Source organism: Otolemur garnettii, unplaced genomic scaffold (assembly GCF_000181295.1).
Source record: "Otolemur garnettii isolate 467f Iridium unplaced genomic scaffold, OtoGar3 scaffold00131, whole genome shotgun sequence".
In the NCBI taxonomy this organism is placed as follows: domain Eukaryota; kingdom Metazoa; phylum Chordata; class Mammalia; order Primates; family Galagidae; genus Otolemur; species Otolemur garnettii.
In genome coordinates this window covers 3,762,253-3,777,503 of record NW_003852526.1, presented here as the reverse complement: position 1 = coordinate 3,777,503, position 15,251 = coordinate 3,762,253, and the positions used below count along the sequence as shown (strand labels likewise).

Sequence of the window (15,251 nt, the reverse complement as noted above, 5' to 3'; positions counted from 1 at the left end):
CCTGCACGCGGCGCCCTCGGGCTCACTGTCCGTCTGGGAAGAGAACAGACGTCCCGCGCGGACTGCGCTCTGGGGACCGCGGCGGAGTGCGGGGAAATGGGTGCAGGAGCGATCCTAGGCAGGGTGAGGGGGAATGGGTGCAGGAGCGAGCCTAGGCACGATGCGGGCGAAATGGGTGCAGGAGCGAGCCTAGGCAGGGTGCGGGGGGAATGGGTGCAGGACCAAGCCTAGGCGGAGTGCGGGGGAATGGGTGCAGGAGCGAACGTAGGCGGAGTGCGGGGAAATGGGTGCAGGAGCGAGCCTAGGCAGGGTGCAGGGGAATGGGTGCAGGAGCGAGCCTAGGCGGAGTGCGGGGGAATGGGTGCAGGAGCAAGCCTAGGCAGGGTGCACGGGAATGGGTGCAGGAGCGAGCCTAGGCGGAGTGCGGGGGAATGGGTGCAGGAGCGAGCCTCGGCACGGTGCGGGGGAATGGGTGCAGGAGCGAGCCTAGACGGAGTGCTGAGGAACAGGTGCAGGAGCGAGGCTAGGCAGGGTGCGGGGGAATGGGTGGAGGAGCAAGCCTAGGCGTCCGTCAGGTCTCGGAAGAGGAGGGGGGCCAGACGCTGGTGCGGCAGTCGATGTTCCGCGGTCGCAGGGTCCCTGAAGCGTGAGGGTGGGAGTGAAAGCCAGGAGAGGAAAAGTGGCGACAGGACAGTGGGGCCCAGGGCTGTGTGAGAGGCTGGAGGGGAACCGCGCGAAGACTCGGGTGAGGTCCCCCGTAAGCGTGGGAACACACGCTCAACCTCCTGCGGTGGGCGAGGACACGGAGCTCAGAGGGTGGCGGGTGCGGCAGGACGTGACCAGGAAACTGGGCGTTCGCCACCGCCTCGGAGCGGGCATCTGGCCTCCGCGGAGCGGATGGGAGCCGGGACCACAGCTCGCAACCGGGAGATCGCAGCGTCAACAGCCGCGGCGGCGGGGCGGGGTCGAGTGCGCGTGCGCGGCTCGCGCGGGCGGTGGAGCGGGCGTGGGGCGGAGGGAGCGCGCATGCGCGCGGCCGGGCAGCCTGGGCAGCGGGTCCTGCTAGCATCGGGCGGCGGCGGTCGGTGCTGCCAGAAACAGCCGCGGCGGCTGCTCCAGACACCGGTGGCGGCGGCGGCGGCGACCCCGCGGCAGGCGCAGAGATGTGGCCCCTGGTTGCGGCGCTGTTGCTGACTTCGGCGTCCTGCGGTGAGTGGTTCCTCCCTCGCCCCCAGCCCTGCGGCTGATGGCTCTTCTCCCCCGCCGGAGTGTGGGCTGAGCCCCAGTCCTTCCTCCCCGAGGCGCCCAGAGAAGGTGGCCCGGGCAACAGTCGCGCGGGCCGGGAGCGCAGACGTGGGAGGGCCCCTCGGGGAGTCGGGCGCCCCCTTCCTTCCTGCTTCTCCTCAGCCTTCCTCTTCCCCCGGAGTGAGAGCGGGGCTCATCTCCTTCACCCCACTCTCTGTCGCCAAATGCTTGCATCCAGGAAGACTCCAAACCGCGCACCTCGCGCAGAAATTAACTGTGAAGAAAGAAAAGGCGCGATCGGAGGCGAGGGGGTGGCAGCTAACAGGAACCCCTTCTTTCGCACCTCTCTCCCTTCCCGGAGATTACACGCTTTGGGAGTTGACGGAGGGTGGGGGAGGGCCAGGGCCTCTTGCGATGGAAGTGCGCATTTTGGCGAAGTCAACAAGAAGGGGTTTCTGCTGTTTGTCTTCTTGAAAACAAGAGCGAAGGGGAAGTAAAGGACACGTTAGTTTAATTTCCAACTCAGCATTGAATCAGATGAATCTTCCGGCCGCATTATTTTTTGCTGTTGTTTTTAATGCTAGAAATAAGCTTCCTGGCGTGACCCCCTCCCACGCCCCATCGGCCACTTGAACACATACATTCCAAAATGTGCTTTGAAGTTTTCCCTCTTTATTTGGAGGAATCTTTTAAAAGTAATTTAGATTGTGCCTAAAATACTGAAGACAGTAACCTCAAGAAAAAACACGTGTAGCAGAGTGGGATTTGTTGTCTTTCGATGCCAAAGGAGCCTCCCACCCCACCTCACCCCACCCCAAGCTTTTGGAATCCATTTCGCTTTTTAGAAACGCGTGCTTCATTTGTAAGAAATGAGGAAGGAGCAGGGATGTGCATGGCTCTACAGTGACTGTTCACGTTTCGCATCTGTAGAGCCTTTTGTGAACTTTCTGTAAGATTCAGAATTGCACTTGAGTGCCAGGAACAGCATTGTTACATTTAGCCTAGAATGCTAAATTAATTTGGTTTTAAAAGAGATTATTAGCCTCCATGTGGTGTTCTTAAAGGCTTGTGACTTTGAGCGATTTCCCAGACGCCCTTAAGTCCCTGCTTTCCACTTTCTCTCCTCCCCAAGCATCCTGGCATGTTGGAGCTGTAAATAATCAAGACCTCTATGGTGGATGTTAGGTAGTGTTTCCTGTCAATCTTCCTTATTATGCTTGTTGCCATTACTGTCTTTATAACCAAACTAATATTGTTTTCAGGTATCTGTTGTATAAGCGAAAGCCTTCATATTGAACCAAATATAAATTTGTAATACAATATCACTGATTCAAAACTAGTCTGAATTGTAAAAAGTGTAAACTATGTACTGTTTTTAAAATAAGGAGAGTCCTGTTTTCAAGCAGATTAGAACTGTTGGAATAGTACTTTGTGGGAGAGGTATTATATTAGGCAATCTTTAGTAAAAGTTAAGATCACATATAATTGGCCCTTATTTACACACAATAGTAATGTATTCACATTGCACAGAGTCGTAAAATTCCTAATTTATAGTATTTTATTCTGCTTAGTTAATGTTAACCTGAAAAAAATACAGGCATTATGCATTTGAGTTCTTTAAATGTGAAATATAAAAGAGGGAATGGTAATGCTTGTCATAAAATAGATCCATGTGTATTTAATATGTAGCTTCAAATGTACCATGTATGAAGAGATGTTAATAGTCTCAGAACAAAAGTAGTTACAAGCCAAGGGATTGGGGACTGAATTTAGAGTCCAGGATGATTAAGAAAGGCACTGATTCATACATTCATTAGTAATGAAGTTTTGGGTTTTTTTTTTTTTTCAGTTTTACTTGTAAAGCACTGGTAATCAGGCCATTTCCTAGCAACCTCTCCGGTTTCAGTGACCTTTGTGGTAAAAGAAGTTATCACATACACCTATTTCATCCAATTATAGAGAAACTGCAACCCAGTGTAATGGTTTAGGAGATGTGGAATGAATTACTGTGTTTCTATCCTCCCTGTGCCCTCCATATTCCAATTAGATTTTGTTTAAAAACACATCAACAGTTTTGGTGGTATTCACTAGCTAGTAAATACAACCTTAAATAAATAATGACAGTGACATGAACTGTCTTTGTATGGTAGATTTTTCTTTGTTCAAAGTAAACATGTAAAAAATCAAAGGTCTGCATGAATGAATTTAAAAAATTTTTTATTTTCTAAGTCTAGTAGTAATTTGGCTTGTTTGAATGAAAATGTTTTCTTTTCTCCTAAAGAATATATTATTTTTAAATACAAGTTGCCGTTTTAAGGAAGTAAATGTCTATTTAAAAGTACTTATTTATGGGGCTGTCCCAGCAGTCTAGAAGCAGTGTGTAAAGCATTCCGCTAAATGCCTGCCATTAGGACACTTGCTCATGCTGTCATCTGTGTTTTGGCAGATGTTTTATCTTTGCCACTGAGTTGTTAATGGAGATTTGAAAGGCCAAGTTCTAAAGATGAAAAATAGGTATTTCCCCCCCAATGGATAAATATTCAAAGTCCAAAGTAATCACTCATATTACCAAAATTAAATTTGTATTCCTTAATGTGATTTCAGCTATAGCTAGTATAGGTATTATTTTAAAATACAGTAATATTCTTTTGGTGATGTAATTTTTCAGTTAGCCATTTTACCTAAGTCGGTTTTGTGGTCTTAGCTTTCTATAGAAGGTAAAAATTTCTCTATTTTCATATCTTATATCTCAGCTTAATATAATACTCTCTTGGGTTATAAAGTTACTTTGTGCGCTAGTGAAGATATTTCTTCTATGATAAAGGAATAAGAATAACAGCATTGGATCAATTTTTTAGACTAAGGTAAAAAATACAGAGCACCCAGGATATTTGATTCTGATATACCTAGATTAATAGAATAGAAACTGGTTTTTCCTTTTTGTGGTTACATGAATGTGAAACTGAAATTAGGAGTGACACTCATTTCTGAATATTTCTTTCCAGATCCATGGAACAGTTGCATAAGACTTAGAATCTGCTCAATATACCAGGCTTTGAGGTTTCGATTAGGAGAATTAATGTGTATATTTGAATACATATCACATCTGTAGGTTAAAAGGCAAGGCAGAGGGCTTGGCCAGTGCATGATCTATCAGAATTGCTTTTTTCATTTTAGCAAGTTTATGAGCTAATGCTATGCTCTAAGCACTTTGTAAGGCCCTCTTGGGCAGATAGACAAATTCCAAACTGTGTGCCTCTTAATACCTTAAAAAATAGTTTATAGACAGTAGGGATATTTTGTTTTTATCTCTTGGTGGCTCTTAATATATTTTAAGTGCTCAATAAGGCCACAATTATGGATTAAACTGCTCCACGCTCTGTAATTCTAAGTTAACCACCTCCATTCTTATAAGACCACTTCTGAATCCAGTGGGGCGATTGCTTTGAGTCAGAACTACATAAAATTTGTGGGTTCCCCTACCCCAGAGCTTTATTTTAGTCTCCCTTGAGGAGAGATCTGACTAGATCATCTTTTTGTCCCTAACCTGATTTACTTTGAGACTTTAGGTCTTCATGCCGGGAACTTGTTCCGAGGGCAGAAACTGGTAGGATTCATTTCTGGCAGGTATCTTTACTCATGAGCTTTGTCTCTTTACCTTAGTGGCATCCATTTTGAGCAGATAATTAACTTCCTACTCCACTGCAAAAAATAGTGGTGTGTGGTTTAGACTCCCTCAGCTTCCCTCCCACTATTTCTAAACAAATCTATAATATCTTAGACAACCTTCATCTCATTCTCCTCCCTTCCTCAATTTCAGAAGAATACTTTCTTCCTCTCCCAAGGAAGGAACAACTTACCTACCACTCCTTCACTGTGACTGTCTTGCAGACTTGCTCTGTCAACTTAATTCTTCAATCTTGCCTCTTAGATCTTCTCTTTCACTTGCAGACACGATTAAGTTTCACTCCATATTAGAAGAAAAACAAAATCCCCCAAGAAAAACCAACATTTTTTGCCCTTGTTCCCACCTTCACAATCTCAGTTGTTGCCTTCTCCCTCTGCTTTCTTTGACTGCCAGAGTTATTGAAAGAGAATTACTGATGCCTTCTCATTCATTTCCCAAATATAATGTGCATCTGATCCCACTAGTCCATTGACATCGCCACACATTAAGAAGCTAAAATGATGTTGTAATTTTCAATCCAGAGGCTGTTTTACTTATCCCACATAACATCTATTTTGTCCATGATAAGACATTACCTTTGTCTGTAGGGGTATGCTTTGATGCCTCTTCTATTTCTCTCGCTTTTTTTCACTTATTTGGCTAATTCCTTTTTGTCTCTTTGTTCCATAAATACTGGTATTCCCCAAGATTTTATTCTCTGCCACCTGCTGTATTTGCTATACAATCTTGTTTATGTTCATGATTTCAATTACCAGCTTTATTTTTGGCGATTACCAAGTATTTATAGTTCAGGGTTTTCTTCTTAAATCCAGATTCATACACCCCTGGATTTACTGTATATTTTCATTTTATTGTGCTGCAGATACTTTAACACTCAGCTTGATAAATATTGAAAGAGTATTCGCCCTAAATCTTTAAGTCTCTTTTTTCTATAATTAATCCATAGTCTAACTAATTATACATACCATTTTAGTTAACAGTTCTTAAATTTACCTCTTTACCGTTCTCACCTTCCACATCTGACTTCTGTTGATCACTGTAGTTTTTAGACCATCTCTCCAGTTGCTGTTTACCTGGACTGCTGTAGTATTCTTTTAATGGATCTGCCTTTCTCCTTTCCCTTCCTGCCCTCGGTCTAGCCTTCATACTCTGTAAATGTTACTTTTTAAAATGAAAATGAATCTAAGTGATTTGCTATTGCTTAATATTATCAAGTCTGAACTTCTCAGCATGACATTTAAGGAAGCCTTTACATTTTTCTTAACCATCTTTTTCAATCTCATTTCCCAGAGCTCACCTGAATAATTTTCTGTGTTCAGTTGTTCACTTCTTTCATTCCACTGTATACATGTTACTTACTCTCCTAGAAAGCCCTTTCTTTTCCATAATATTCCTACTCATTCTTCAAGACCCAGTGTGAACAGCACCCTCTAGGAAGATTGTTCTTAGACACACTCATGGGATTTTTTTTTTTTTTATTGAATGGTAACTATGTACATTAATGCACTTCTAGGGTACAGTGTGGGGTTTTCACATGCAATCCGAAATACTTCCATCAAACTGGTCAACACAGCCTTCATGTCATTTTCTCAGTTATTGTTTTAAAACATTCACATTCTACTCTTAGAAAGATTCACTTGTACCCCTGTAAGATAAACCTCAGATGTGATCCCTGCAATCCCCCTCTCTCCACCCATTCACTCATGGGATTTTTAAGGAACTTTTCTGCCCAACCATGCATCTGATTTGAATTTTTCCATTAAAATATGCAGCTTCCAAGTTTCGTGACCCAAGTATGTAGAAGTGAGAAACAATAGAAGAGTCTCTTGCAATATGGAAGAAGAGTGAATCTCCTGCCATATGATCTTTAGATTTTCCTTTCTTTGGATTCATACTTAAAACCTTTTGCATTGATAAGAAAGGTATTCTGCTTTCTGGACCCTGGGTTAAATCTTTGGGATACCAAATAAAGACCAAATAAAGACTTAACCTAATGGCTCAGTTAAGTGAACAGTAATGGTAATGTTTGGTAGTAGGTACAGTGACTCGTAGGAGGAGACAGGGAGCAATGAGGAGGGAAGGCATACAGGAGAGTGGTGATAGGAAAGGGAAGGAGGATCGAACATTTCAACTGTGCTTCAGCAAGAAGAGCAAAAGTTAGCAAGCCATAGCTGCCATTTATGGGGCACTTGCTGTGTATGTGAAAGGTACTAGAATAAGGCCTTTAAGTTTGTTTTCTTATTAAATTTGACAAAATCTCTATGAGGTTAATATTTGTAGACTATCAATTTTCACATTTCATAGATGAGGAAATGAAAGTACAGAGATTAAGTAACTTGCCGAAGCTTACAACTAAGATGTGCTTGAGCTGAGTCTTGAACCAGAGTCTGGCTCCAAAATGTGCTGTTTACCTATTAGACACCCTTCTATACCCAGTGAACAGTATAAGCTTATTCAGGCTGGGGGAACAGCATGTACTAAGATATGGGGAGATAAGAGTACATTTCCATGGTCATGCCATTGCAAGAAGGTCATTATGATTGGAGCTTAGTTTGGAAATGAGGGAATACAGGAGGTAGGGCTAGAAAAGATGTTGAAGGACCTCATTTGTATTTTGAGTCTAACGTACTAAGAATTTAGCCTGGAAAGGCAGGAAGGTGTTGTTAAAGTATATTAGGGAAAGGAATTTACATTTGCATTTAGAACAGTTATTTTAGGAACTGTGGAAAATATATTGGGCCTGAGATGGAGAAATCTTCAGGATGGAGGCAGGGAGCCAGTTAGGAGGTTATGGCAATAGTTCAAGGGAGAAAAGATAAGTGTCTTAATCATTCATTCAACAGATGTTGGATTTGGGAACTATTAAATAACCAAAAATTTTCCATGGCTAAGGAAAGGGAAGATTCTATCATGACTTTTAGGTCTGGTTGACTGGTAGATAATAGGTGAAGCATGGGGAGGGGGTAAGTAGGTTTTCAGACATGTTGACTGTAAATGTAGTACATTCAAGTAGAAATGTACAACAGCCAGGTGGCCATCCAATGTCTGTAGTTTAGAGGAAAGAGAAGGCCTGGTGAAGCTTAGAAATAGTGTACAGGATAAAACCATGGAAGTTGGGGAGAATATTGGTGGAGATGGGGGTGTTGAGTATGAAGTCCTTAGAAACATGAACATTTAGTGTGAATCAAAAAATATATTTCAATAAAGAAAGCAGGAGGAAATTCATAATCAAGAAACACCATAGGGTGGCACCTGTGGCTCAAAAGGGTAGGGCACCAGTCCCATATGCTGGAGGTGGTGGGTTCAAACCCAACCCCAGCCAAAAAACTGCAAAAAAAATTAAAAGAAACACCATAGAGGCCAAGAGACCAGAGCAGGAAAGGAGCTTCCCACTGGTGCAGGAACTGTAGAAAAGTCAAGATGGAAAGTGAACCGTGCACATTTTATTTTTCACAAGGGATTGTTGGCGACTTTGATAAAGAAGTAATAGTCATGAAGGGCGGAGGCCAGGTGACAAAGATTTAAGGTGTGAATTGGAGTGAAGAGACTCATATACATTGTAATTTGGGGATGCTGGGGAAGAGAGGGGCAAGTATAAGGGAATTTTCTTTTTAAGTTGAAGAATATAAAAGCATTTTTTAAAAAGACTTAAAGTAAAGCACAGCACTCTACAAATGAGATATGGAGACATGAGAAGCTAATATTCAACTAGAGAGAGTCTTTGAGGAGATAGATGGGTGTGGAGGCAGAAATGGGAACTAGGTCTCAGGTAAAGAGATTCATTTTGAAAAGGAGAAAGTGGGAGGGAAAGAGGCGTGGATAGTTGGAGTTGCAGGTGAGTTGATAGGTGGGGAGTATTGGAAGGTTCTGGATCCTCCTCTGAAGGATTCAATTTGAATGAAGACATAGGGAGGGAGGACTCTTAGAGGGCACAGGGTAAGAGGCAAAGGAGAATGATTAAAGAGTTGTCAAAAAGGAGAGAAAATTTACATGGGGGAACATGTACAAAAGGTAAAAGTTTCAAAGCCCCGTGACACTCTCTGTGCTTTCCTAGTAGCAACATAAATTTTCCTAGAAATTTATAAAACTGATTACTCTTATTCACACAGAAAGGAAAACACTTATGATTTGGTATCATATAAAGTACTTATCATCCCCCATATGAAAATTGTGAGCTCCTAAAAGATAATTTCTACATTTTTTTCATTGTTTCTCCACATCCTATCCCATTGTTCAGATCAGGTAATTTTTTGTGTGTTTTCACATTTTTCCAAGCTGGACCTGTATGCTGTGACTACATGGATTGTGCCTTCTCTGCCACTCCATAGCTGTTTCCAGAACTGTGGTCTGAGATGGTTTGGGTTGGTGATCTGTATTCACCAATACTGGCACAGACCAGTATTTTGCCATTTGATGCAAAATAATTTTCCACTTTTCTTTGCTAATTTGTAACTCTTAGATTGCTCTTGGTTACATTTTTCTCTTTCTGATTTAGATTGCCATAAGCTTATCTGTTTATTCAGAATTTTCTTATTTATGTTAATTATCTATGTGCGATTTGCTTTTTTATATTTTGCTGTTTTATCAGAAGGCAGTTGGCCAAAGAGAAAAACCCAAATCAGATGATTTTACTAGTTAATAGTTGTTATGCATATTTATGGAGATTGAAGTTGTAGTTAACAGTTGAAGTGATATTTTTGAACTATCCTTATTTATTATTAGTGCAAAGGTTATTCAAATTATGGCTCATCTAGGTCAATTTTATTTTAAATTTATTGATAGCGTTTATTGTACTTAAATTGTTTCAGCTGTAAAATGATTTTATTAGAACAGACAATGCAGTGTAATTAATTTTTCTATTTTTTAGAAAAATCATTCTCTAAACATAAGTTATGAAAATGTGGAGTGTTCACCAACCACTTCTTGCTTACTTAGAGCCTTCTCAAAAAGTTTGATAGGATAACTGAGCTGTTCACTTGGATCTCTTTTTTTAAAGGATAATTTTCCAAAAGTAAAACTATTATTCATGTAGATATAAAATGAGCACATGTCAAAGATTTTATTTCACTCATTAACAAGCAAACCAACAAGAAGGTAAAACCCTTTTAAAAGAATATCAGAAAAACAGGCACATTTATAGGCAATCAGGAATGCTGAAATGAATTTGCCCATAAATGCAAAATTGGCCAATATTCTCAGGGCAGTGAAATATAATTATTTTGGGATCTTCTCTCTCACCTGGTAGAAGTCAGTTGCTGAACAAAATTTATTTATATATGTATAGACAACAATGATTTGCATTGTTGTCAATTTTCTGCAACTTACATTATTATAAAATAGCCCAAAGTCAGTGAAAGGCATAGGCTCCTGTAGAATCAGACCATACTAATGGATCTGTTAGACAGTGCCCATCACTCCATTGAGAGGACACCCAGTAATCTTTGTATCCACTTCAAAGTCTTTCACCACATTTTCTGCCACTTGCCTTCCTTTGTAATTCCAACATCGTCACCCCTTTACTCCCTTGTATACCCTGCAATGCTTTTCTCTCGGGGAAGGTAGTTCACAACTCCACGGTTTTGAAGAATATAGTTTGGAAGCCCAGGTTTTACCTGGGGCTTTCTAGTATTGGGGTGGCTAGAAATGTAGAAAACTGGGCAGAGGTGAGCTGTGAATGTCCACAAGTTTGGTTCAGACTGCAATCCCAGAAATATAGCAGTCTGGACTAGTCAGAGAAGGTCCTTATCATTCATTAAAATGTCAGATTATCCAGTTTTTATAGTATCAGCTACATTCTTACAGCCCAGTGTTAAAAGGGCATTGCTCATACATTTTCCTTTATTGCTCACAATTCTGTGAAGTAGCCCAGGGTTTCTTTTTGATCCTCTACTTTCAGAGAGTAAACCAAGGCACCCAGAAGTGAGTTGCCTCAGGTGGTGCACTAAAAAGTGGCAGAGATGGAATTTGTACTCAGATTTTGACACCATCCAGTTCATATTCTATTGCGTCCTTGCTTTCAATCCAATGAGCATTTACTAAATTATAATAGTATTCTTAGAAAATAATATTCTTTGCCTCTGATTTTCATTCCAGTTTATATAAAAGGAAGAATCTTAAGAATGAACTATTAACAAAATTGACATTTTACTTATATTTGTTAGTGCTCTGTGCTTTTTTGTGGGAAAAGCCAACTAGCTACTTAGATAAAAGAGTTACTAATTGGCTGGAGACTATGGAAGACAACTGCAGTTTCCCTACCTTTTTGTACATTTTAGTTGAATGGTGAGTGGTTGGATATAGTTACCTAGACCCTCTTTCATAGGGCAATCACTAGTAGTTCATCCTACTGAGAAGAGTTGTTAGGATATACTCTTACTTATTAGCAGTAACTGCTTTGATTTCAACCTGTTTCTTACCTTTTTGAATGGTGTAGGGTTTCTTGGAGGAAGAAATACCTGTAATATGCATTAGAGAATTGTTATTCTGTAACATCAATGAAACATGGGGGTGGGAAAATGCCATTCATTTGTATATAAGCCTTTGTAAAACATGCGAATAAAATGTCTGTTGCTGTCTATATTTTGCAATGGGAAAATAGCCACAGAGAATGTTTTTTTCTCATTAGTATTCCAAGACTTTCCATCCTAGTGGAAAGATGTGATTTGATTCATCTGCTTTACTTTGTATACGTGGTACTGAAGTATAGTAGAACCTGCCGCTTTTTTTGGAAATGTAGCATAAGGATAGAGATAAATTTCATATCAGTTCAGCAGTTTCTATTTAGAAGAAGTATATTGCAGTTGAGATTGAATATAATATTTGGTTTGATTTTCTGTTCAAAATTTTCCCATGGTAGTAGCAATATTTTTCTACATATATCAGTAGGCAGGAACGATTACTTCAAAGCTTCCAAAGCCAGATCCTACCCCTGCATGTTCCAACACAGTACCTGAATGGATTCCCAAGTTGCATGGTGATATACTTTGTATTACTGAGAATGAATAAAGAACAGTTACGGTGTTGTCTGCCAGCTGCGCAAGTTAATATTAAGATAATGTGTTTGTGCTTTCTACCTTTCAGGTTTTCTCTTCTCCATTGCTACCCACTGCTTACATAAATGAACAATTGCAATAATGCTCTTTATCTTAAGGATTTAAGGATTAACATACCTAAGATCTCACGTTATAGAATTCAATAATTAAATAAAATATTTTTCTTTTTCTTTTTCAGGATCCGCTCAGCTACTATTTAACAAAACAAAATCTGTAGAATATACTGTGTGCAATGAGACTATTTCCATCCCGTGCTTTGTCATTAATATGGAGGCAGAAAACACAAATGAAGTGTACGTGAAGTGGAAATTTAAAGGAAAAGACATTTACACCTTTGACGGATCTGACAACCGTTCCACTCACGACTCTGCTTTTAAGACTTCAGGAATCAAGATCTCAGAATTACTAAAAGGAGATGCCACCTTGATGATGCATCAGAGTAATGCTGTCCCAGGGAACTACACTTGCGAAGTAACAGTATTGAGCAGAGAAGGTGAAACAACGATAGAAGTAAAATACCGTATTGGTAAGACTTCTCTAAAAGCTTCCTTTTCATTTGTCCTGTTACAACCTGATCCTATTAGAAAGGAGGTAAAGGGCTGAAAGCTCCTTTGAATCAAAAAGCAGGCTATTAATAGTAGCTTTAAGATTATGAGTCCCATTTTACTTACTCTTCTACTTTCTGCTGTGAAACTTGTTTACTGTTAATTTATCTATTGTATGGGTCTCAGACTTTTGGTTAGGCAACTTCTATTTGGGTAGTTGATTGTAGGGTCATCTCCTCTGCTTTGCTGTTTACCACCAGCAGAAGTACTTTGTTTCCTGTGATTAATTTTCAAGCTTGTTTCCAATTGTTTTACCTTTCAGCCTTTTTACTTCCTTTTTTCTTTCCCTTCCTTTCCTTTCCCTTCCCCTCTTCTTCCCTTTCCTTTTTCCTTTTTCATTTCCTTTCCTTTTTTTACCCCCTCTGTCCCTCCATTCCTGCCTTCCCCCCTCCCTGTAACCGAGAGTTGGCAAGTCTCAGACACATTAATCCACATTCTATTCTGGAGAGAATAGATTAAAAGGAGAATCAGGAGATTTAATCTGGTGATCATGGATGATTTCTTGAGGTTTTCTTTACTTAGCCTTGCTTTGGTATTCTTTACATTGGCCAAAATGTGGACAGGTTAGGGATCCAAATTGATTTATTTGAATTTAGGCTTGGTTACAGCATTGTGATTCTGCCCTCTCTACAAATGTAGGTTCATGAGTTGTATAAAATAGTAAAGTTAGCTGAAGTAAACAGCCTCTTTTCCATGCCATTTCTTGCTGTTGTAGCTGATTTCTTCTGACATATACAAGTACATTCTAACTTTGTGTTTTGAAATCTCTGTTGAGAATCATCAGTCATATTACTGATCTTGAGATCAATCCTACTTTGAGAACCTCTGTTCTAGATGGGATCAGAACAATTCAGTTTGATTGACTATTATAAAATGTCTGCTACGAGACTGAGAATGCGCTGTCTAGTTTGATGAAATATTTTGACATTGTTCAGAACTGGGAATGAGGAGCTCTGAGTTATATCCCCCATTCAGCCTTTACTATTCACCTTTGTGACCTTGAGAAGTTACTTGGCTGGATCCAAGTGACCTCATCTTCAGAATGGGGATAAAAGTAGATATTACTGTTCATGTGTTCTACAGAGTCTAATGAGCATCAGATGAGATCTCGTGTGGACAAGTTCTCGGTAAATCAAAGAATGCTGTGAGCGTTAGGTGTTTTCCTAGGATATTTATTTTGTAAGGTATAAAGTTGCAGAAGCTAGCCTAGAGTGATATGAGAGGGATTTGTGTGCAGTGAGGAATGGCAGGATGACTCAGAGCAAGTAAGGAGAATTCAGAGAGTTTTCTGCTCAGAAATCTCTCTTACATTGTAACTTTTTCTCTTGATATTAATTTGAGCTAACGCACTTTTTAAAAAATAAATACATACCCACATACCTTGTAGGAGGGATCTAATCGGTCAGTCAGATTTACCGTGAGTGACTGAAGTTAGATCATTTACTACCTCCTTAAAATTTTTCTGACAAAATGTACAGTTTCCATCGTGCTGTCTGTTTACAGGCACAGACCTACCTCCCACTGTACGTAATCTGATAAACACTAATTCGTCCTCCATCTGTGTAATTTTGCCATTTCAACAATGTTTTATAAATGGAGTCATACAATAGGTGATCGATCTTTTCAGGTTGTGCCCTTGACATCTGTCCAAGCTGTCGCATCCATCAGGCATAAGGGTTTTTTACTGAGGAGTGTCCCATGGTGTGGATATATCACAGCTTAATCCTTTCCCTTTTTGTAAGATATTTGGGTTGTTTCCAGTTCAGTAATAACAAATGAAAAATTGTGTACAGGTTCTCATGTAGAAATAGTTTTTATTTCTTTGGGATAAATGTTTAGAAGTATAATTTCTGGTGGTAAGTGTATGTATAGTTTTTAAAGAAACTGCCAAACTGCTTTTTTCCAGAGTGCCGGTTTCATTTTACATTCCCTTTAGAAACATAAGAGTGGTCTAGCTTCTTTACATCTTTGCCCACATCTGGTGCTATGATTTTGCACCCATTTTTTACTGGAAAAAAAAAAAAACACAAAAAAACGTTAAATAAGGCAGGCCTCTTACTATGGAATACAAATTTGTTGTAGTGAGGATACTTACCCATCCTGGGGACTTTGTAAATAGGCATTAGAAACCATTTTTACTAGGCTGTGCTTTCTGGCAGATCTACAGATATAAGCATAAATGAGAAATAGAAAAGACTCAATAGGGAATTGAATTCCACCTAATAGAATGCAGGTAGTGGTGACCATTCTATGTGCCCCTCTTTTTTACTTCTTGAGCAGCACTAGGAAAACAGTAAGATACAGTTTTATATAACTTTGATGCCTCTGCATACTATAGTACTATGCAAAGAGCACCAGACTTGAATTTAGAAAGCTGTTTTTTCTATCCTGTAACATTTTCTAGCTTAAGAAAACTTGGATAAAAAACTAGCCTTCAGATTCTTCTCAGTACTGGGGGATATCGTCTTCATCACAGAATGTTTGAGATCAATAAGGTAGCATCTCTCTTAGTGGAGATTTATTGAGTGCCTGTTATGTGTCAGGCACTGTGCTAGGCCCTATGAGTTCTGTAATGACTCAGACATTAACACTGATTCCAAGGAAGTGATTGCAGTACAAATGAGAAGAATAAAATGACCTAACATTTATTTGAACACATTC

At 40.2% G+C, this 15,251-nt stretch overlaps 1 protein-coding gene across 4 annotated transcripts in view; it reads left to right on the top strand.

The window, feature by feature from the left end:
• Positions 1 to 1,043: 1,043 nt before the first annotated feature.
• The window catches only part of CD47 (CD47 molecule), a 62,121-nt gene continuing 47,913 nt past the window's right edge, over positions 1,044 to 15,251 (top strand). For all 4 annotated transcript variants that reach the window (XR_002775349.1, XR_002775350.1, XM_012810380.2 and 1 more), the window contains exons 1-2: positions 1,044 to 1,209; positions 12,164 to 12,511. Coding sequence is in view for 2 of the 4 variants with exons in the window: in XM_012810380.2 (XP_012665834.1) it covers positions 1,164 to 1,209; positions 12,164 to 12,511 (394 nt within the window). In the remaining 2 variants the exon portion in view is untranslated. The remainder of the gene's footprint in view (positions 1,210 to 12,163; positions 12,512 to 15,251) is intronic.